Below are 22,385 nucleotides of genomic sequence, written 5' to 3' on the forward strand. Positions count from 1 at the left end.
TTCATCATAGCAACACAACCCAATTGAGAATGTTATTTAACAACAGTAAAATTGTTTGCTTTTCATTTCAAGTTTGAGATGTGAAATTGATCATGCTAAGTGGAAAACTGACAAAGCAGAGAAAAGAAACCCACAACCTTAAGAACAAAGGCTGATTAAGTTATGCTTTATTCACTGATGTGAATGTTGCCCTGTAGTAGAAGTCTGACTTGTGATGATAATTTGTTAGAGTAGTTTGATACCCAATTGATTTAATGTCAAATTTTCATGACATGATCATATAAATCCCCTTTAAATCACCTTCAACTCTCCCCTTCCAATTTTAAGGAGAAAAAGAAACTCTCCCCATCAATGTTGGGGGTTTGTTTCAAACTGAATGTAGGACATGAGTGGCAACTTGCAGCAGAGCAGCAACTTTGAGCCCACATTAATTCGTATTCATTGATGAATTTGCTAAAGATTTGTTTTTAAAACAAAAATAGAGCTTCTCAAATTTGCCAATTAGGGTTTGACAATCAAAGACCAAAAACTTGAGTTTGAACTACAATATACATTGTTGGAAGATGTCATTTGTCAAATATACACACTTGTAACTTAAGTTTCTTACTTCTGGTAAACTTTTTTTGCGAATTTATTGAACCTAAAGGTAAAGCAACTTTTATTTGAAATAGATACAGAGTCAGTACCCTTACTTTATGTCATTGCTTTTTTTGTCCACTAGAGGGTGCTTCTGTTCTCACATATTCAGCCAACTCCTGCACATCAAAGCAGCGAACAAGGGCCAGAATATGATCTTCTTATGTCCTTCCTGGTTCCATTAAACTGCTGCATAACTGCATGATTGACACAGAAAAACTAAATGGACATTCACGTGATGTTTATTTCCAATCACAAAGAAAAACACTGGGGTTGCACAAACATAAGCTTATTGGACTTTCATGGCACATCTTATTTAGAGAAACACCAAAAGCCTCACATATCAGTGTTAGTCAGATGCTGCCAGTTTCTTCTCAGACACAAACATGCTCACACATTATCAAACATAGTCAATCTGTAGATAGTTATTTGCAATAGACAGCAGACAAAGTTAATAAATAACTTACATAAATACATAATATTTCTCTCATAGAAACATGTTGAGAAATGAGGAGATGAAGCTCATTTCATGACAAAATCAAGTCTGTGGCTTCAACCAGATTAAATCTAGAGCCACATAAACAGTTCTGAGAACTGCATGGTGCAGTATTTTACTTGTCTATTAACAACTGAGGACTGCCCATAGGATTTAGTCCCATCCCAAGAAGGTCATGAGAGTCCACGTCGAAGTGCCTCTGAGTGTTTAATGGCTGATCAGACACACTCTCCGCCGTCAACGTATTTCTAAGCGGTAGGAATCGAGTAAAAGGGACTGCGTGCCGATCTGAGGAATGTTTGGGTGCCAGGGACACAGGAATTCCGTGTTGTGTGGAAAAGAAACGCGTGTATCCGTCAGCCAGCAACAGCTCTCTGAATGAGCAGTCAGTCTCCTCATAGACACCCTAAAAGTGACATCAATAAGAAATGGTCAGGGTGAGAAAGACACAAAAAAATTAAATATTTCAAACAGTTTGAATCCTCATCCAGCTTACCTGTCCCCTCAGATGGCCTCCACTGTCCACACAGAGAAACAGGGATGATGACTGTCCCTTTATGACTACATGGCCTGGTTTAACTGATTTTAATTGCAGCACACCTAGAAACAAAAACATTTCTCAGTTTTAAAGGCCTCAGAACAGTCATTCTGTTTAGTCAGGTGCTTTCATGCCGCATGTTGCTGGTTCATCCACCCAATACTCACTGTAAAGGGTCTTTGCATTACTTCCTGTCACTCTCCCGTCCTGGTTTATCTGTAGGTACATCCCACGCCTGTGATTTTCTGCAATAAGAATCAAGGAAAGAAATAAATCAGCAGAGTGAACATTTTAAGTAATCCAAGACTAACACCATCTTATTCTTACATAAATCACTGATCAAAATGACTCAAATTGAAAAATGTAATTTGATTACCTGTGTAGAGATGCACCTCTCTAACCTGATTATTGAAGGACAAAAGTGGGTTTGAATCATGGAGATAAAACGATAGTGAAAAGGGAAGTTGAACGATCAAGAAAAACAAAGAGAGGCAAAGAAAAAATTGGTTTGAAAACAAAAACATTTTGGAGAGGGGATCGAGGCAGCTTTGGAATAAATAAATAAGGAATAAACAAAAATAAATAGCTCAAAAAATAAAGAATTAAATAAATAATAAATATAAAATGACACACCTCTAAACGAGTGACTTCTAAACTGGAGGAAGTTTGGCTTTCTTATAAAGGAGTTAGGGGGGGGAGGTCCCTCTTCACGAGAGTAAGAATGAGTCATTTCTACATAATTAAACTGTGATTGAGTTCCCATACTATGTAAGGGCCTGTCAGTGCTGTTTACAATGAGAGATGCTCAGAAAGTTTTTTTCTGACTCCCAGTTCTTCTGAATGGTTCAAATTCTTCTGAATTCTTCTGGAGGTTTTATGTTGCAGTTTCTTAGATATACTTAAATGTATTTAGATATACTTCTTATACATCAAAACAATATTTCCATTACATACAACATATTTGAATAATACACCAGTCATAATATCAATGTCTAATATCACAAGACACCCCTGAGTAACTCCACCCAATTACCGCTCTTTGTGATGATGCTTTGACCAATGCAAGCAAAGCCATTTACAGTAACCTCGCGTGCTTTCCCATTCAGTCCTCCGCTTGAAAAAATAAACACATTTCACAACTGAAAGAAGATGCAACACAAAGATATCTCCCCTGCGTCATCTGCTGAAGAAATTATGGCAGATAATGGAATGGAAGTGACAAAGTCTTCTTTGGGTTTTATGGTGTTTATCTAATTATGACACACAAGTGTTTGAGCGAGAAAAAGAAGGAAGGAGTGGGTGAAACTGGTTTACAAGCACATGGAGTGTTTACAGGACTGCAGCTGTGCAGTCACTGGAAAGAGGCTGTACGTCAGACTGTAAACTCACCAGTTAGGAAACGCTGCCCGGCATCACCAAGAAATTTTCAGATTGCATCACCACCTCTTTCACTTCATTAAGATTAGCTCTTTCTTTCAGTAGAACAACACTCTTTAAGCATTTGTAAACAGATGAGATTACTTGCTGTAGTGTTAAAAGTGAAATATTGTCCCCTTCGTATAAGGTTTCTGTTGCTCCACATGTTTTCCATGTTGTATTTTTCTTTTCATAATTTACCAAGTTTTTTCAGTAGGTAACAGGTTTTGATTGCAGGCAGGTTGATATCATAAAACATGAAGAATGTGGTTTTGTATTGTCTTGCTGAAATGAGAAAGACCTTCCCTGAAAGAGATGCTGTATGGACGACAGGATATGTTGTAGCATCACTGATGGTGCCCTCACGGATGTAAATGTTACTTCTGTCACACATATTTATGAATCCCCATTCCATCACAGATGCGTGCTCTTAAACGGGCCAAATCCTTAGCCTGAAGGATTCGGCATTTCTGATTTCAATAGAAAATTCACAGTCTCTACTGCTTAAATGAGCTCAGATCCAAAGAAAGTGGCAACATCTCTTGATTTTGTTAAAATCTGTTTTTTTCATTGCATCACATAATTTCTTTGTGGATGCAACAATGAACTGTGCTCACTTGCAATGGTTTTCAGAAGTTTTCTTCTGAAATTTCTAACACAGAATCACGCCTGTGGTAATGCGGTGCCATCTGGGCAATGTATCAAAAGATCAGAGCTATTAAGAGTTGGTTTTGGCAGGCTTCTTTAAATCTTTTAATGAATCTTGTGCTTTTACTTGTGAGACGTTCTGAAATGCCTTGCAGTCTAATTTATTTTGTGTGATTATCATTATCATTGCTGTGTTTTGATTTACATATAACACATTGCACTATATTGAACTGTATTATGTGTTAATGAACAACCAGTCCCCTGTCCTTATGGTCAAGGAATTTGGCATTACTTTTTAAAACGAAATGTCTCGATTAACCTTCTTTTATTTAGGTAAGTTTAACATATTAAAATAGATGGATATTTGGGCTTCACAATCTATCTTGCAGCAGATAGAACAGAACAAATTAAACATCTGCATTTTGCACAACAGAGCATCATCCCAGGTTGCCACTGTTACTTACCCGTGATCTTCTGTCGTCAGTAAGTCTGCCATGAAACCCCAAAATCACTTCCTTCACTGCCATGTTACAGGTATGTTTTTTTTTTTTAATTACAGCTTTTACAATCATTATCATTAATGTTGTCATATTATATTCAATTATCATCACTACTCTCCAATAATATTAATTTAAATCATAGCACAATTTGTTTTTCAAAATGTACACATACAAGTAACATATCTTAAATGTCCATAATTTGAAACATATTTCCTTTGTCAACCTCAAATTAAATTACAGTCAGTCTTAAAACTAAGTATGAAATGAACACATGGTTTAATACACACACATACATACTGTACATACATACATACAATAGCAGTTATCATAAAAAAAGGATGAAAATAAGATACACACATTTTACAAAGTCCTGACCCAAGCTTTCACATCATTAGATGGTTGATATCATGACGTTCACTCTAAAATGGTTGATTTTGGCATGCATATTAACACAAATGCTCCCTAACTAAACTCTTTTTTTCCCACAGTTTGAACAGGAATTTGTCATAAAGCACTTTGCCAACTGTGTCATTGTCGTTTCTATTCACATTTGTGCATCTCTTCTCTGTTATGGCTTAAGAACATACGTTTCCTTTCCCCTGTGTGGACGCCTGCATTCTCCATTTGACCCTGCCTCTCAGCAGACTGTCCTGTATTGGGACGTTTCTAGGCAGAGTATGTTCTCTCATCTGTAGATTTCAGTCAGATCAATTGAAAGGATGTGTGTCATTCTCTTGATCTGATTAGGACTACATTTTCCTGTTCAAAAATGATAAATTCATTGTGTCCATGTTGCCATTTCACACTCAAAAACAGAAAATGAATTCACAATAGGCAATGGTCACTTTCAACAGGCCACTTTCTACAGAATCAAACAGCATCATGCCACAACTATGGATCAAAGATGGAGAGAAAGAGACAGAGAGATAGAAAGAGAAAATAATGGATAAACAGACATTCACTCATTATTTGATCATATTTTCAGAAACCATTCACTCAGTGTCTTTGATTATTTCGGGACACATGGCTCGGATGCTGTTGGTCATCTTCTAATGTCCTTTTAGGTTTTTGTTCCTCAGTATTTTTTTCTTCAAAAAAGTATCTTTCCCCCCCCATGTTGGATCGAGGTGGGTTTCTACAAAAATAAAAGAAGAATAAAAACACAATTAAAGAACTACTGATTTGATGTTCAGTGGCAGAGGCTGTTTGAAAAGAGTGAGCATGTTTTTCTAACCTGGTGTGCTTATCTTTAGCAGGAGTATGTTCTCACGGACCCCGACTCTCCTCTTGGACCAGAGTTTACTGACACAGGGAATAAGAGTATTAGCAAACACAATCTGTTGAGGGTAATAGTGGCATCAAATTCTTGCTTCTTGTTAAGGAAATAGCCAATTTTTAAAAGATAACAAAATCCACCAGAAATACATGCCAACTGCCCTGTTTTAGTTCTCAGTTTGTACATTATTGACTCCTCTCCTCACATCTCTTCAGATAAAAATGCAAGTTGAGGAGTCAGGGGAGAGACGCAAGGTGAGTCAAGGACATTGTTGCTTTGGAGCCGTCATTTTGAATTGACATGAATTAAGTATGCTATCGCCAGTTCCATAAAGAAACACCAGGGATACACCTGTGCATTCTTGCTAATAGCTCGTCTTTGCTCAATCCCTCATCCTTTAAAGCCCCGTTTCCACAATGCAGTCCGGTACGGGTCGGTTCAGAACGGTTCGCTTATTTCAGTGTTTCCACTACCACGAAAGCGTACCGGTCCCATGGTACCCGTTACCATTTTTGTAACCCTTCTGCTTGGGGTACCTAGCACACAGGACCGGTTCCATTGGGGAGGAGCCTGGAGTGCTGAGGAGGTCCAGGCTCTGCTCTCCGTTGTTGGTGAGGAGGCTGTGCAGCGGGAGCTCGATGGCGCTGTGCGAAACGAAAAGGTATTCCAGCTGATTGCCGCAAAAATGGCAGAGAGTGGTTTCAACCGGACCGCGAGCCAGTGTCACATTAAGCTGAAGAAGCTTCGGAGCGATCGACGCAGTGACGCTTCGGCACGCACTCCACCCACCCCTGAGGGTCCACTTTGTACAGTGGGAACGCAAAGCTGACCCCAAAGCGACCCGACCCGTACCGTACCGTACCGATACGAAGTGACCCGAACCGTACTGAGAGTGGAAACGAGGCTTAAGATGCTGCGATTCCAGGTCACAAACAGGAGGGCTCTTACCTCCCCCTACATTACAAGCTAACCTACAGTTGGCTACAACTTCATAATGATCTTGACAGAGTGGTGTTGATCTTTTAATCTAACATGGTGTATAAATCAATGAATCATCAAAAATGCTCAACTTCTCTTTTTTTGTATAGAGTTCTCTAGTTTTGGTGGTTGAGTTGTGCAGTTTTATTGCTGAAAGCCCCATTTCACTCATACAACTCGTAAATTTGATCAGTTTGGCTCAAAGAGCAAGAGAACTAAAGTTAAAATAAAGCTCTGAGTAACAGTGTGGTGTATCAAACATCACGCACACAATCGACCGACAAGTTTCAGTATGTACACTGTTGAATTACATACCATGACAAAAATGTTCAATTCATAAGCCACTACAATAGGTCTAGTAAAAAAGGAAAAATTTCCTCCTTTCAAAAAGAATATTTCTCCATGCAGATGGCAAGAAGTAACACAGCTGCAGCGCCCACTGGAACCAGTGAACGTTGCCTTTATTTACATTTAATACATTCTCCTCCTGACCTGTCCAGGGTGTACCCTGCCTCTTGCCCAATGAATGCTGGGATAGGCTCCAGCCCCCCCACGAACCTGAGTTGGATTAAGCGGGTATAGAGAATGGATGGATGGATGGACATTCTCCTACATTTTGACATTGGTTCTACATTGGTGCAATCATCAAATAATTCCAACTTTCTCAAAGAATATGCACGTCTTCTACAAATTAAATGACAGCTTCACAAATCCCTGATCTTTCTCACTTGTCTGTTCCTAACCTTTTAATATTTGCATGATTTGCAAATGCTGCTGTATATGCTACTATGTTGGCATAAAGTATAAGTAGCTTAACATTTCGTGACATGCGTTTTCTTTTTTCTTTCCAGGCAGTGCTGCTGGCATGCTCACTGGCAGCTGCAATTCCTCACCTTCACTCTGGACTTTTCTTAATGTGACAGAGGGGGTGGAGATGGCGGAGGCACGGAAGTTAGCAGGTAATGTTTCTGAGGAATCAGAGGTCACACCACGGAGGTCCTTCTCTCGGAACATCTTCCTCCATGATGGTGACCGCGTAAATGTTTTTGTGCCATCCTGCTGAGTCACAAAATAATGTTGGTGATTACAGAGCATTCACTGCAGAGGCTATCTTTTACTCAGTGTTAAAAAACTATAATTTGACAAAGTGCGCTTTGTTGTGACAATATTGCACAGTTACACAATTTTTGGTTGTACATGCCGTAACTAAGCAATTAGCGCCCATGTAAACACAGCTGACCCACTTCAGCATGCCAACAGTTTGCTCGCAGAGGCACGTGTACTTGTGAATTGTGCCAAAAAGGCTCTCTTTAAGAAGCTTTTTTTTTTTTTTTATCTCAGAAAGGATATGAGTCTCTTATGACACATCTCTAACGAAGGGCAGAATTTGACAGGTTTACAACAAAAGCCTTGTCATCAAGTAAAATAGCACCAATTGGGCTGGTTTCAATCAACATAAATTATTATTTTGATCAATTTCCTTCTGACGGTTGGCTTTGTCATACCTCATCGGGCCTCCTTTCTGTTCCCATGGAGATGAGAGTGTTGTACTCCTTCTCTAGGAGCTGCCTCGCCTGCAAAAAACATACTGAAATTAGACGTAGCAGACTGAACATGTTTTTGGGATGATTTAAGAGTTAAAGATTAGGACTATCCTGGAATTAGCCAAACAGAGTGTGCAGCTAAGTGAGTTTCTGTCAAGTTAGGAGATCAATGGTCTACGGATATAGTCTAATTGCAGAATCGCAGTAAAGATTATGTAAGGCTGAGCACCTGTATGTTTTGGTTTGGTATCTGAAGAAGCAGGGCCAAGTCAGTATAGTCAAAAGTGTCGTCTAGCGCCAGCAGAGCCCCATGGACCCCACTTTCTAAAAGGTTGTCGGCAAACTCTTTCAGACCAATGGACTGCATCCAGCACATCACTCGCTCATTGGACCACACCATCACATCTGTAGAGGCACACAGTATGATATAAAAATATGCACTGAAGCAAAAAAAAAAAAAAATCATGGGTGGAGGCAAGACATTATCCACATTATCACCTTGATTCTGATGCTGACTTTCGTCCCTCCTTCTCTCTAGTTCCTTCCGGTCATAGTTCAAACGCTTTAAGCACATGATGCCATAATGAAGACTCACTCTGTGTGTGGGAAGAACAATTTAGTCAAATTTTTTCATGACGGTTGTCAAAGACTTAAGAAAAGCATCACCATGTAGAAGGAACGCAGACCGACAGAATCCACTTAATCTGATGATAAAGTGTAGTGAATCTGTATTTTGCACCTGTGGAAACTGTCCACCATCTTCAGCTGGCCCCTCAGTTCTTTCTTAGTCAGGTGATCAAGCATGCGGGCATCCACCAGTGACTCCATGAAATAAGAGCGATATTGGGGCAAACCAAGACTGGGCAGCCATTCGTTTCCCACCCACTCGTGGTTCATGTCTCCATAGGCGAGGATCTGGGGGACAGAAGGTTGACAGAGATAAATAGGAGAAGAGAACAGGCTGGATGATGTAATGAAAAAGTATAAAACGGTCTTATGAGAATTCTATCTAACTTTTGTAACAAAAAAAAGGGGTTTGATAGACAAAACTGTTCGGTTGTGCGATTTAAACTGAGCTCAAAGGTAAATGCTTCAAAGTTAAATGCTTCAACCACTTCCCAAAGAGATCTAATTTTGTTGCCTCTCTTTCATCTTGAGCTCTCTGGAGTGAGGGTCTGCTGAAATTTAGCTCTTTAACCATCAGGGCAGACACATGAAAATCGTCTGATGCAAGATAAAGAAGGTCTCCTTAGCCAAGAAATATAATCAGCTGACAGAGTTTAAAAAGTGTTTCAGTGGCTGCAGCTACAAAGAAAGACTTAACAAAGTAATGGGACAATGACGCCAGTTAGTGCTGATTCTGAAAGCGACTGGCTTCCTCCCCTCTGCAATAACCTAATGCTAAACTGCCACTTCTTATCTAAACTACAATGCTTTCTATCCTGGTTCAATAATGACCAGACCATGAGAACCCACAGCTGACCGAAGAGCAAGACTTTCTTTCAAGGACTTTACCTAGAGGACTTTAAAACTCCTGCTTGCATGTGTTGTTTTGTCCTAATCTAACAAGTGTGTTCAAATGTGGGGTTGTGAACACGCAAGGAAGTGGCACAGAGATTCTTTCATTTCCTCTGGTGAGGCACAACATGCACACACTCATACAGGGATAGGCATACACGCTTGCACTCATTTACACACACACATTCACATACTTCTTTTAGTTCACTGTCGAATTACATTTTGTTTTTCTTTAATTTAACTTTAAAAAAAAATGTTTTCTTTTATATGTGCTTATCTGTTTAGTGTTGCATAAGAGTCCCAAAACTTAGGAGTCATCAGAAGGCCAAATTTGTAAAACATTTCAGGCTATTGATATGAGTTTTGTAGTAGTTATGTATTTATTCCTTATTCAAATGATTCAAGACTTATTATGTCCTAAATATAACTTTTCCTCAAATGAAGGTTTACAATTTATATGGATGAAATAAAAGGTGTTTGATAATATAAATATAATGGTATGTTCCAAATACGAAGGCAATACACTGAATTAACAACAAAGAAAAATATTACGAACATATAATAAGAATTTGTACTAAACGTAAGATATTTCATTACCTGCTAAGTCATGATCATTTGTTTTCCAGTCATTTTAAAGCCCAAGTATTAGGCAAAAATGTTATTCTAAGCACTGTGTAAACCTTTGGTGGAACAAAACAAAAATAGATGCTCGAAAAGTATATAAGATAGAGCAATGCTGGAAGCCCAGCCAAAAAGTCTCCGAAAAACACCCAGCCTCTCCACCTCCAGGTTTGCCTTCAGCTGTTTCTCCTTCCTGATTGCTTTTTATAAACTCCAGTTGTGTGTATACACTGCTGACCAGACTACAGGCTCAGCACAGCTAAAAGATGCACTGCTGTTGACTGGAAATTTAACTGATAACTGGAAAAGTGTATATTTTGACAATCCCGCATGGTTTGCAAATGGATCCCTTATTTACACTGAAATTTAAAATGATGAAAGTCTTTCATCATGGTTAATCAATTTGTAATCAATAAATCAATAATCAATGTAAATCAATTTTCTATAGCTGTGTTCAATGCCAATATAATGTAAGGCCAATGTAACAAATAGCCCATACATCCGAGGATTGTATGGTAAAATACATACTTTATCTTTTTGGGGCTCTGCTGTATACCTTCATTTGAGTTGCTGCAAAGAGAGGTTTATGATTCCAAGGAGAAGAACATTTCTCTGTGTATAGACTGTGGATAAACGATGGATTTAGCTTTTGGTTCTTAAACGTAAAGACAACATTAAGGTGCCTTCAACCACTGTTGTTTCAAATGACCAATATAGGGTGACTAATTGTATTGGGGTTTGTGAGAAAATGAAACCAACAAAAATTTCCCCAATGAGTTTATAGCTTTAATGCCTAGTTTTAAGTTAAACTTAAACGTGCAGTAAAGTAAGGTATACTATCATGTGCGGCTGCCTTGTGAGTGACAACTTGCTTCAAAATGGTCAGGTGTCATTTCTGAAGGTTCTCAGTCTGACCCACCTTTTGTTTGAGACATCCAGTCCCACAAAGCCAAGATGGTGAAAGTCAATATGCCAAACACAGAATGGAATTCCACAAATGAGTGTGTAATGTTGCAGCGGTAGTGTACCTTTGGAAATTTGCTTTATTTATATTGATATATCACAAAATAACCTGCAAGTTAAATATTCCAAAATAAATCTTTATCGCCAACAGACACCACCCATTGTCTATTTCAGGGGCCTTTTTTGTGTCTGCTGAACCCAGATGATTCCCAAATGAAGTGTTTAGCATTCTTAAAGCCACAATTTTTTTTTATAATTCTATTGAAGAACAGAGGATGACTGCTCAAGGAAAGTTGTGATCTCCCAGGGCTCACCGGGTTTTCATCGTAGCCACCTAATGAGAGTCAACTTGGCTACTTATAAATCACAGCGAACAGATTGGGTCACTGCAGTAGCTAGTAGAAAACATTTTGGAGTTTGGGTTGTGTTTGACATAAATTATTTTAGTTGCTCAATGATGTCAATAAAGCCTTATGAAAATAAATTGAATGTCATCACCTGTGCAGTCTCACATTCTCACCTGATCCCAGCTGAACTCCTTCTGCTCCTTTTGGGTCAGTCAGAGAAGGAGGTGAAGAGAAACGGGGAAGAGAGTTTCAAAGAGTAGGAAAGATCACCAGGGAAGAGAATGTTTGTTGGCGTGTGCGTGTGTTTGTGTGTGTTATGGTGAATCATTGCCAGGACAGAATGGAGAGGGGGAGAGCAAAGGCAGAAGGAGGAAAAGCTTTGTTAGTGAGTGAAAATTAGTTGGAGAAACACTACATCAAAACAGATTTTTAGGGAATAGCAAGGGAAAGGTGAGGCCAAACACGCCTAATCAGAGACAAAGAAAAAGAAAAAAAACTTGTCAACCTGAGAGATTTACTCATATTGCTCATGTTATAATATACTGGTTGGTATTAAAACTGTCTTAGCTTTATATTAAATCGCAGCAAGAGCTGTAACACAAAATAAATCCACATGATGAAATACTGGATATCGCTTTAGGTTTTATGTGCAATATAATCCTCAGTCTTACTGGTTTGGTGGCAGCAGTAAGAGACTCCATCTCAGCATGCGTCATCCATATATTACTAGTAGACTATAATGACAGAAATACAAAGACATGAGAGCATGGAACTGTTAATATGGCAGCGTTCAGAATATGTTTGTTTTTCTCCCATGTTTTCACTCAGCCTTACCGAGCGAGTGCTTGCAGGTGCAGATGGACTCGTAAGCGAGACCATCTCCTGGATGGCCAGGCGGAGTTTGAGCCTGTGCAAAGGGTTGCTGATACCAATCTCCCTCTGAATCTCTGTGTCCGATAGGTTGGCCATAATGGCGCCGCTCTTCACGTTAGCTCGGCAGGCTGCTACATACCATGCGGGCATCCCGACCCACAGCTGCATAAAAAGAAAGCAGACACGGAGCACTTTAAATGGTGAAACTTGTATTCCTCATACAATAAAGTTGAGCAGGTGATAAAAAGCCAGAGTTTGCTTAAAAACAGATTTTACTGCCCTGATTTAATATTGACATTTTACAAGACAGTGTATAATGACCAATGTACCTCAAGCCACGTGACTACAGTGGGGCCATCCCAAGAGGCGAAAGGCAGACCCTGACGACATGCTTCCTCTAACAAGTCATGCCTGGCAAGAAGAGTGGAAAGCAAGAGTTTGACAGAGATTAATTTCTTCATATCTCACCTTACTAATGTCTCTCGTTATAAATAGAAAATCACATTGAACATGAGATGTGAAATACCACATTTGTGCCTCACAGCCCGACAAAGGCATGCATTTTTTTAAACTTAATAGCAGTGGAAAAAAAGCGCAAGTCTGGTTATTGTCAACTGACTGTGTAGTTTACAAATACACTGTCGTCTACAGAAGCGTTCACAGATCTCTGTGTAACATGAGACATGTGTGGAAAGATGGCTGATCTCACTTCTTTTTGCTGCGGCGATCTTTTTCAACTGTTCCGGTCCCAAGTTTAGCCAAGCCTAATGGGTCAGCTGAACCAAGGTCATCAGAGGGAGTAGAGGCTGTAAAGAGGATATTTTCTGTTAGTATCAGCCACAGTGTTGTCAACGCATTAATATTTCACTTAGACAACAGAGAGAATTTTTAGTGGGAAGTTTCCCATCTGTCCTCAGACCTAATGAAGCAGATTCACGTAAAGGTGCACCGATTCTTCCCTTTTCCTTTTTGCCAAAGAGACGTCCAATAGAGGACTTAATGCTTTTCTTTTTGCTGGCTTTGTGGAGGGAATCCTGGCTAGCTGTGGTGGCACCATCAGCAGAAAGACTGGACAAACAGAGGGAGGAAAAACAGTAAAATCAATACGGACGCTGAGGGCATTTCAAGGCTAGCTTTTGACTCGTAAAAACAAGTTACTGAAAATCCTCTATTAGAGTAGCCCCTACCTGCGAAATTCACGGTGGTCGTCAAGGCCTGCCCCTGGGTGAGTGTGTGTCATTCTGTCCAACCGCAGAGCTCGAGGAACAGGTGGAGGAGTGGAATCAATAAGGGCAAGTGCCCTGCATTCCTCACCATCTTTGCTATTCTACAGGATGGAAAAATATTCAGTAGATTTACAAAGTTTTCACTTTGATGTTGATCATTTTTTACATATGAGCTGAAATGTGACACCTGTCTATCAGTCTCCCTTGCAGGCGAGTGAGGCAGGCGGGGGGTGGAATGTCCAGAACTGGGTGGCGAGGGAGACGCCAACGTGGATGAGGTGATGGAGGGAGTCATATATCCCCTCCCAATACTGTCCCGTCCTCCCAGTGAGGAGGGTGGAAGAGAGGGGGCATCAAGGGCGACGCTGCTGACCCGACTCTCAATCTCTTCTGCCCTCATTTCTGTGCTCTCCTTCTCCTCCTGAATCAGCCTTTGATGAGTGGAAAGAAGAAATATTTCCTTCTGAATGTATGCTAAATTACTTTGCTGCCCAAATAAACTTAGGATCCCTCATTAGTTTCGTTTAAACTGTGACACTTACTTAATCTCCTTGTTAATGGCCTCCAGTTGCTCCTGTAGCATGATGGCCAAAGTCTGTACATCTGTCTGTCCACTGGGAGAGAGCAACTCAGATCCAAACATAGTCTCCCTGTCGTCCTCGTCATCAGAGCATCCTCCATCCACACCGCCCTCATACCCTGGACCCATCATAGTGCCGCTGTCCCACTCTCCATACTGTAAATAGAAAAAAAAAATGTCCTCTGTGTAACTGACTATATCTAATCTACATCATTATCATCAGCATTATTGCATGCTAAATTAAACACCTTGTTGCTATCGTCCCTTGGAGGTCCCCAGCGGCCGCGGTGCGCCCGTCTGACCACCACTCCACTGGAGGAGCTGCTGTAGCCAGCTGGGAGTGAGCCACTACCCTGAGGGTACCGCAGCTCCGAGGCGCTCCCTGGAAGTGATCTTCGAAAAAGGGTGGAGGGAAGTGAGCTCACGCTGCCCGCCCTATGATGAGATCCAGAATTCATGGGTTATGCAACAATAACTGGAAGTCACAATGTTTCCTTTTCCTGGGTGAGAGGGTAAAATGATGGTTTCCCTTTAAATCAAACATGTTTTTTTTTTTTTTTTATTGTATCGTCCATGTAAATAAAGCATGAATTTATTATTTGCATATTTGTGTGCCAAAACATCGCCCTTCAGGAAAAGCATAAATATTGAATTAAGAAGGCAGATTTTAGTGGACAAACAATACAACTAAAAGAAGGGGATAAATACAGGTTTACACATAGCAGGAGAAAAGAACATGTGGGATCTTTTGGGTTTAATACGAGTATTTGTGAATTTTATTGTCTATCATGTAATAATACGTCCCCATACCCAACCGTTCACTGTGGCTAACCTGGAATATGAGGAGCCAGGCCTGCCTCTCAGCTGATCCAGCTCCAGTTGGACTCGTTCAAGCTCAGCGATTAGCTGCTCCTATAACACATAGGAGTAAAGTTAATAATCAGCTTTTCCCTCGCCATTTTAAAATTGCTGACTCTTTAAGCACGGTGAATACACAGCTGACCAAGTGAATACCTTATTAGCAAGAAGATCATCTTGGATTTTCTTCATATTGGACAGCTCCTCAGAAAGAGCATTCTGCCAGAGTGGAAAAATTAAGATTTGTTATTAATTTCTATACAGTTTTCAAAACATCTCACCAATGATTGGTTTTGTACTCACCTTCTCCTCCAGTGCTGCCATCCTCTCTTTGAGGTGGAGCTGAAGTCTCTCATTGGACTCAGACAGAAGCTTGTCCACTGTATCTGAGAGGCGTTTGTTGTGTTCATCATTCATCTTCTCCCTTTGCCTAGCCTAAAACAAAGACACAAGAGAAGCCATTGGCAAAGAAGAACAATGTAAAAAAAAGGTTTATTTTGCTTCAAATCAAGGCTGTAGCCAAGAAGGCAAATATAAACAATGTTACCCTTTGCAGCTCTTGGTTTTTCTCCTCAAGCTGGGCCTCCATTTGCCGTAGCCGCTCTTCAAAGTTTCCATGGCGCTCCTCTGCCTAATGACAGCAAACTTTAGGATATCAAAAGCCTGTTTTTTATGCATAAATTATCTACATGATTATGATATTATTTTTCACACTGCATCTGTATGGCTGGAATGTGTGCATCCTGCTTAACTTATAAACTACTCTATATCTACAGTACTTTCGATGGCTGTTTAAAAGTACCTTGTTGAGAGCAGCTACTCTTTGTGCAAGTTGGGCCTCGATTTCAGGCAATGTCTCTGCCCTCTGCAGGGTCTGCTGGAGCTTCTGTTTGGCCTCATCCAGACGTTCCTGCAGCTGCCTGTTCTTCTCTTCACTCTGGACACACAAAAGCAAATGCATACTTACAAGCTCTGCAGCTGGAAAGGGCCCTTGAGATCCATTTTAGCATTAGACATCAAAAACAGCAAAGGTAAAGCATTTCATCTTAACCCTGGCTGGGTATTAGAGCATTTGAGACAAACTTTACTTGTCTGTACAGGGACTCCTTGCTAGCCAGCTCATTTTCCAGCTTGTCTTTGATATCATGGAGAGAGGTTGCCTCCCTCTGGGCGCTGAGATACCTACAAGCAACAAAAAAACATTAAATGTATGATTATTGTTGCAGTCTTGAGTTAAAGGTGCGTGATATGGGTTGATTGTTGATTTAGTTTGGGTGGTTCCTCAAAATTTTCATATTTAATAATGGATGCTCAGCATGGATACCAGTTTTAGACAATTTAGGCAATCTTTAATAGCACAGGCACCTTTAGGCTCTATATTTTGTCCTTGGGATCCTTTAAAAATAACCACTTAATGTACCTCTGAACACTGAGGACTATTCTAAACCAAAGGACCTTCCTTGTGTTTGTATGCATTGGAGTTAACAGATGCAATCCTAATTAGAATAAAAAGCAAAAATCATCATGTATAACAAGTTCAGAGTGTATAAAGAGGTGTCAAGACACCTTTACAACACATTGCCAGCCACCAGGTGCAACATATGGTCCTACCGCTATGTGCATTACAGCTAGTGATTGGAACTCAAGAATAAGACACTCCACTATGGCTTCGAACAGAACTAAAAATATAGTCAGTGTATAAGATTACCTCCGCTCTAGTGTTGTAATTCTTTCCTCCATGTCTTCTCTCTGGCAAAGAGCCTGAAGAAGGCAGCGATAATAAAAAGAAGCAAAATGATGAATGCAGTTGTATTATGTAACTTAATCTTCCTTATTACACAGCTTTGAAAACTGATGGTCAGGAAAGAGATATGTTACAGGACAAGAATGAATTTGTGACCTGCTTACGCAGGCCATTTTAATTCAGCGGGAGTGTGTTTCCAACTTATTAATATTATAGATTTGTACATCTAATATTGAATATTTCTTAATTTCACTCTCATCACAATTCAGAATAACACATTTTAGTTGAATATAATCTTGAAGCCCTAGGTGCAGTAATAGCTCAAGTTCTTGGCCAGGAAGAGACAGACTGGCCCAACAGACCTCTTTCACTTCCCTTTGGAGCTTCTGATTGGCCTCCTCTGACTTCGTCACCTCCCTCCTGGCGGCCGCAAGCTGTTCCTCTATTTCCCCAACCTGACGTGACACCATTAAGGTACGTGAGATGACACAGACTGTGTGAGTTCATGTTAACTGCCACAGCACCAAATTTAAATAGAAAAAACAGTGATTGATAAAGAATATCCATTACCTGAATGTAAGGCTCTTGAAACATACTGCTGACATGGTGTAACATACTAACTCAAGGGTTTGACACATTTTAGTTTTTTCTTCTATAATAAGGCTTCTTACAGCAGTTGCAACAGTATAACCAGCCACTAGAGGGAAGAGGGGGACCATCGCAAATATCATAGTTTTACCCCTCTTTATTTAATGTGGAAATGCTTTTGGAGTAGCTAAAATAGTCAGAGCAGGTTATTTAAACTAAATTAGATTAAGTTAGTGATTGAAGATAGTGATTTCTCCTCTTACTGAAGGTCATATAGGGGCTGACCAGAATAGAGATACAGGTTCACTCACCTGCCGGCACATAAGGGCCAGCCTCTCTCTCAGCTGTGAAAGTTCAACTTTCTGCCGCTCTATTTCCCCTTCTCTCTGCCTTTCGAGCTCCCCATCCTCAAGGCCAGACGAGGGACCGTTAGGAAGCCGCTGAAATTATGACAATATTGCAAAAAATGAGAGTGGTGAAGAAAAATAATCAGTTAGCATTAGTAACAAGCTCCAGAGGAGTTCAAATCTCACTGACACACCCCAGCACCCAATATCTACTTTTCTAACACATACACAAAAACAACTCGATCCAACATGCATAAAACCCTCCCTTACATCTTTCCCGCCGTCCACCCCTTGTTGACGTCTTTTAATTTGGTCTCTTAAAGAGATTACCTGAAAAGAAGGGAACAAAATGTACAAACAAAGAATTCAAATGAATATTTTCTCCATACAAAGATAGCATACATTTGTTGAGCGGAAGGAATTCTTTAGGGATCAGACTGTACCTCTTGAGAAGATGTTGCAAGTTGATCCTCTAACATGGATACCCTCTCGAGGGCCACACGGAGCCTCTCTCGAACCTGAGGGTACAAGCAACAAAAAAACAGTATAAGTCAACCAAACACGTTTGCATTAAGATTACCAAAATAGTTGTGCGCTTAAACCTGTGTAGGATACATATGTGGGATTTTTTATGGTAAAGCATCTGTAAAATATGTGTAATGTAATGTGTATTTCAGTCATAGCAGAAACAAGTTATAACAACAACCCCCAATGATGTTTTAATTTACATCTTTTATATATCTTTAATTGTTGTGATATCAGCAGAAGTAGCTGCAGAAGTTAAAAAGTGGTAGTTGGACTGACTGAACAGAAATACCAGCATAGTTTGGGCATAGCGGGGGCTGACAGTGTGAACCCGTGTAACCAGTCCAGTGCTTGTGTTACCACATTTGTGCACACGGTGAAGGCATGTTCTTTCACTAGCTCTTTGCTCTCTTGAGCTCATGAAAACTGTTCTGTGGTCGCGGGGCAGAAATGTTCTCCTGCAAGGATACACACTGTTCTTCACACTCAGATCATGTGCTACACACCTGGGTTGTGTCCAAAATCACTCACGACTCACAATAGACCAGACTGCGTATTGAACTCTCCATTTTAAAGCGCTGTCTGAAAGTATAGCAACATTTTAAATACCCTGTATTGTGTACTTACAGTCTCCTACAATGCACCAGGAAAAGTAGCTTAAAATTTATGGTCACGAACCCGGCAAATATAGACCATAATACATCATGCAGAAGGAAAAAAGGCTCATGATTAAGCAGACCTGTAGTCATTAAAATTTTATCAATTTTCTGTTTAGATTAGATATATTATTAGATTATGACTTAACATTCCTATTAAACAGTATATTGTATAAGTATGAAGTATTTTGTATGAAATAAGAGATTTAATAATTCTTTAATAAAAAGAGCAGAAAATCCCAACACAAACGTCTCAAGGTATAAAGTATTTATCAATTTGTGGAAAACAAATACACTCTATGCTATAGTAATGTATAGGCCTACTGATGTTGACCTGGAGCATTAAATTGTGAAACAGCAGTCGCATCATTCACAGAGCATAGGAAATGACCTTTGTAGTTCCTTAAAGTGTTTTTTTCTTCGTAAGTAAATGGTAGGGATTAGTGAGTGAGTGTTTGATTTCGAACACAGCCCTATTTCTCATCTATATGGCTTTTGAGACTGGCGGCCTGTCCAGGGTGTACCCCGCCTCTTGCCCGATGACCGTTGGGATAGGCTCCAGCCCCCCCGCGACCCGACCGACGGATTAAGCGGGTATAGAAAATGGATGGATGGATGGATGGATGGATGGATGGCTTTTGAGACTAATTGAATGCAGTTCTATCTAATATCTCAGTGTTGTCGAAAAACTCAGACTTTAGAGTCTAAATCTATTTTCATGCCGCAAAACAACCAATGGAGATCACATTCATCTGTGATTAAAAATAAATATCTTTGTGATTTATTTTTACTGCTTAGACTCAACTACCTTGCCAGATAGTTGTAGACTTTGGTAGGCGTTTTATTTTAGCTCAGCTAGCAAAAAAGTATTTTTGTAGTATTTTCTATGCTGAAACAACTTTAATGAGAGCACAAAGTAAAATAGGGCAATTCCAGAAAATTTGCAAAAAAAAGATACTTCAGAGCATAAAACTAAGATAAGCGGTCAAAAATTGCTCATGGCTTTTTTTGTTGACCCACCTTCTCATCCAGGGCTTTGTGGTGCTCAAACAGGGATTTGAGGGCCTTGAGAACTTCCACCTCACTGGAGACTCCTGCAGGGGACTGGGCTTGCCTCTTCACCACTGTCATCCTCAAACTGCGCTCATGACGAGACACTAGACACTCTAGGTGTTCCAGGAGCAACTACGGGATTGAGTGTATTAAAGGGGAGTAAGAGGTGGCAGTAAAGTTAGAGGTTAGGCAGGCAGTTTCAAAAATGTGGAAAGAGAGTATGAGGAGGCAAAAGAGAATCAGAGAGAAACAGGGAGTGGAGGATGGAAAACAGACAGAGGATGCTTAGAGGAGGAGAGGAAGAGGAGTGAATGGGTGTAAGAGTGACAAGGAGACAAAATTGGGTAGTAAAAGGAGTCGGGCATTGCAAAATAGGACAAAGAGTGGGTGGGAGAGATAGCAAAAGCAAACAGAGACAAAAGAAGAAGGTAGAGAAAAGAGAATGGGGATGAGAAAAATAAGGTTAAATAAACAGATGAAAATGAAGCACTGTCACACCCACACAAACGCAATGGGTGAGGAAGATAACTCAGTGGCTGTTACAGTACTAATAGGCAAAATGGCCGCTAAACGTGTCTTACACGTGTGTTGTTTCTCTCCGCCTTGAGCTCAGCAATTTCTTCCTCCCTCTCTAGAAGATGCTCCCGGCAAACGTTCAGCTCTTTAGTCAACACAGCAAACTCCTGTGGAACACACAAGCTGCGTTCAGGGGCAAGAAAACAAACTGTCTGAATATATGTTATTAATACTCAATGTGTTGTTTGCACAGCCAGCTGGGCTTCAATGAGGGTTAAAGAAAAACAAAGCAATTCAGGCAAGACATGAAAAAAATCTGTGATTCTATGAATATAATACAATTTGCAGCTTTAAATACACAATTAAGAAATGCACACAGAACACAAAAAATATGCATAATCAAAGGCTTCCATAAACAAACTGCGTGAAACACCTGAGACGGGGAATGTAGGAAGATGTACATGATGTAAACCTACATAACAATCATGTGAATCACTGACACAGTTTCCACCATCACTCTCTCTTGCTCATCCTCCTCTGTGAACTCTTATTCATGGATGGATTACATCACACTGTTACACAATGGCTCAGCAGTGGAATGCACAGGAGAGACCCCAAAAACAAAGCGTCAACAAGGCATTTACGACATCGCTGGGAATACATTTGAAACTCCTGGGCACAAACAGGAGATTTGGTCTTACGTGATTTGCTTAAAAGAATAAGAGTAAACCCATACATTCCATTGTGAATGATTTCTTATGGTTTCCATAAAACACATCCAAGGCTTCACTCGTCTGCAGTAGCTGTGTATGACAATAGTGATAACGCTGCAGATGTTTATGGTCAAGATTACCTGCCATATGACTCAAAAACAGCAGAAAGAAGACACATGAAAAGTGTCTGTGTTTCAAAGAGGAGAGGAGAGTCAGAGCAAGAGAGAGATCTATACAGATGGTGACACAGTGGGTTCATTGGCTCTTGGCCTTGTGGGATTGTTTCTTGTTTGGATGGGGGTCAGCTTCTCAGTTGGCTTCCCTTGTCCCCTTGTCGTTCCTTTTCTATTTCATCTCACCCTATTTCTGTGGGCTATGGTTTCCATTCATTTCAGTGAATTTGCAGTCATGCTCGACAAAGTGCATAGAGTTACACAAAGAAAATACAATGTTCCCCCTATGTCTCATGTGTAAATAAAATAAAGTCCAACTGAGTTGTGCAAAACTGTGTCAGACTTGTTTTTGACTCTTACTATTTTTTGATTAGTTGTTCTGTCTCATTCTTTCAAGTAACTTGTTTTGTCAAATAAATTATAAAAAAATACATGATATTTAGTATTAAATATAACAAAAACTGCTACAAAATCACATCAATTGGAAGTCATAATAGGATAATGTGAGTCTTCGTTTTTTTTGCAAAAAAATGGCTTAACGAGTATAACACTGACAAGTAGATTACTAATCTGTATTTGTAATATTCCACGACTGGAATAGAAATGTAGTTTACAATCACACTTATAGTCACATATGTGACTATTCAGTCACATGGCATCTGTTACAGACACTGAGGCAGTGCTATTGAAATCTATTGGCCCTTACATACTTAACTACCGTCAAGAACTTCCTTTCCTCGTGTCACAGCCCACTGCCAGCTAGAATGCCTCATCAATGCCTACGCAACAAGACACAACTTTCCATTACAGAAAGGAGGGGAGGGGGTAGTCTTTTTTTGTTAAACAAGGGAAACTGGAAGACTGCTTATCATCACACTAGCAGTTTGAGGATATGACTTGTCAGAACTTTGGGGGTGGGGGCGCGGCATTCGCTATGCTTGCTCTTGGTTGTCTAAAAATACAAACAAACTGCAGTAAGTGGGCAAAATCAAGGATTTTCCAGCTAGACTGAATACCCAATCAGAATGATCTCTCACTGAACACTGTCCAAT

The 22,385-nt window shown here is 40.1% G+C and overlaps 2 protein-coding genes across 6 annotated transcripts in view; both read right to left on the reverse strand.

Moving 5' to 3' along the window:
• Positions 1–1,244: 1,244 nt before the first annotated feature.
• Positions 1,245–2,112, reverse strand: LOC142374217 (fibroblast growth factor 21-like). Its single transcript, XM_075457772.1, has 3 exons — positions 1,838–2,112; positions 1,629–1,732; positions 1,245–1,538 (listed from the first exon to the last, which is right to left on the reverse strand). Exons 1-3 carry the CDS (start codon positions 1,896–1,898, stop codon positions 1,248–1,250), a joined length of 456 nt encoding a protein of 151 aa, XP_075313887.1. The 5' UTR covers positions 1,899–2,112; the 3' UTR covers positions 1,245–1,247.
• Positions 2,113–4,086: 1,974 nt separating this feature from the next.
• Positions 4,087–22,385, reverse strand: part of LOC142373799 (liprin-alpha-3-like) — a 32,208-nt gene continuing 13,909 nt past the window's right edge. The window contains exons 3-33 of one of the 5 annotated variants that reach the window (XM_075457204.1): positions 20,513–20,614; positions 19,899–20,063; positions 18,141–18,215; positions 17,968–18,027; positions 17,662–17,790; positions 17,125–17,217; positions 16,727–16,779; positions 16,107–16,200; positions 15,821–15,955; positions 15,566–15,649; positions 15,322–15,453; positions 15,175–15,237; positions 14,993–15,072; positions 14,409–14,595; positions 14,123–14,316; positions 13,768–14,011; positions 13,542–13,681; positions 13,274–13,422; positions 13,064–13,160; positions 12,684–12,765; positions 12,316–12,516; positions 12,153–12,215; positions 11,655–11,681; positions 8,772–8,947; positions 8,531–8,628; positions 8,262–8,437; positions 7,994–8,062; positions 7,382–7,544; positions 6,981–7,046; positions 5,469–5,536; positions 4,087–5,369 (exon numbers count right to left, since the gene is read on the reverse strand). In XM_075457204.1, the coding sequence (XP_075313319.1) occupies positions 5,484–5,536; positions 6,981–7,046; positions 7,382–7,544; positions 7,994–8,062; positions 8,262–8,437; positions 8,531–8,628; positions 8,772–8,947; positions 11,655–11,681; positions 12,153–12,215; positions 12,316–12,516; positions 12,684–12,765; positions 13,064–13,160; positions 13,274–13,422; positions 13,542–13,681; positions 13,768–14,011; positions 14,123–14,316; positions 14,409–14,595; positions 14,993–15,072; positions 15,175–15,237; positions 15,322–15,453; positions 15,566–15,649; positions 15,821–15,955; positions 16,107–16,200; positions 16,727–16,779; positions 17,125–17,217; positions 17,662–17,790; positions 17,968–18,027; positions 18,141–18,215; positions 19,899–20,063; positions 20,513–20,614 (3,450 nt within the window). In that variant the 3' untranslated portion in view covers positions 4,087–5,369; positions 5,469–5,483. Of the gene's footprint in view, positions 5,370–5,468; positions 5,537–6,980; positions 7,047–7,381; positions 7,548–7,993; positions 8,063–8,261; positions 8,438–8,530; positions 8,629–8,771; positions 8,948–11,654; positions 11,682–12,152; positions 12,216–12,315; positions 12,517–12,683; positions 12,766–13,063; positions 13,161–13,273; positions 13,423–13,541; positions 13,682–13,767; positions 14,012–14,122; positions 14,317–14,408; positions 14,596–14,992; positions 15,073–15,174; positions 15,238–15,321; positions 15,454–15,565; positions 15,650–15,820; positions 15,956–16,106; positions 16,201–16,726; positions 16,780–17,124; positions 17,218–17,661; positions 17,791–17,967; positions 18,028–18,140; positions 18,216–19,898; positions 20,064–20,512; positions 20,615–22,385 lie in introns of all 5 variants that reach the window. The other 4 variants (XM_075457203.1, XM_075457205.1, XM_075457207.1 and 1 more) reach the window with 4 other exon arrangements.

This window comes from Odontesthes bonariensis, chromosome 23 (genome assembly GCF_027942865.1).
Source record: "Odontesthes bonariensis isolate fOdoBon6 chromosome 23, fOdoBon6.hap1, whole genome shotgun sequence".
NCBI classification, from domain to species: domain Eukaryota; kingdom Metazoa; phylum Chordata; class Actinopteri; order Atheriniformes; family Atherinopsidae; genus Odontesthes; species Odontesthes bonariensis.

Excerpts from the sequence above, each read along its gene's own strand:
- LOC142374217 (XM_075457772.1), bottom strand. The coding sequence starts at position 1,898 with ATGTACCTACAGATAAACCAGGACGGGAGAGTGACAGGAAGTAATGCA. Across the intron at positions 1,733-1,837 it reads TAATGCAAAGACCCTTTACA|GTGTGCTGCAATTAAAATCA; the intron begins GTGAGTATTGGG and ends TTTTGTTTCTAG. Across the intron at positions 1,539-1,628 it reads GAGGCCATCTGAGGGGACAG|GGTGTCTATGAGGAGACTGA; the intron begins GTAAGCTGGATG and ends TGTCACTTTTAG.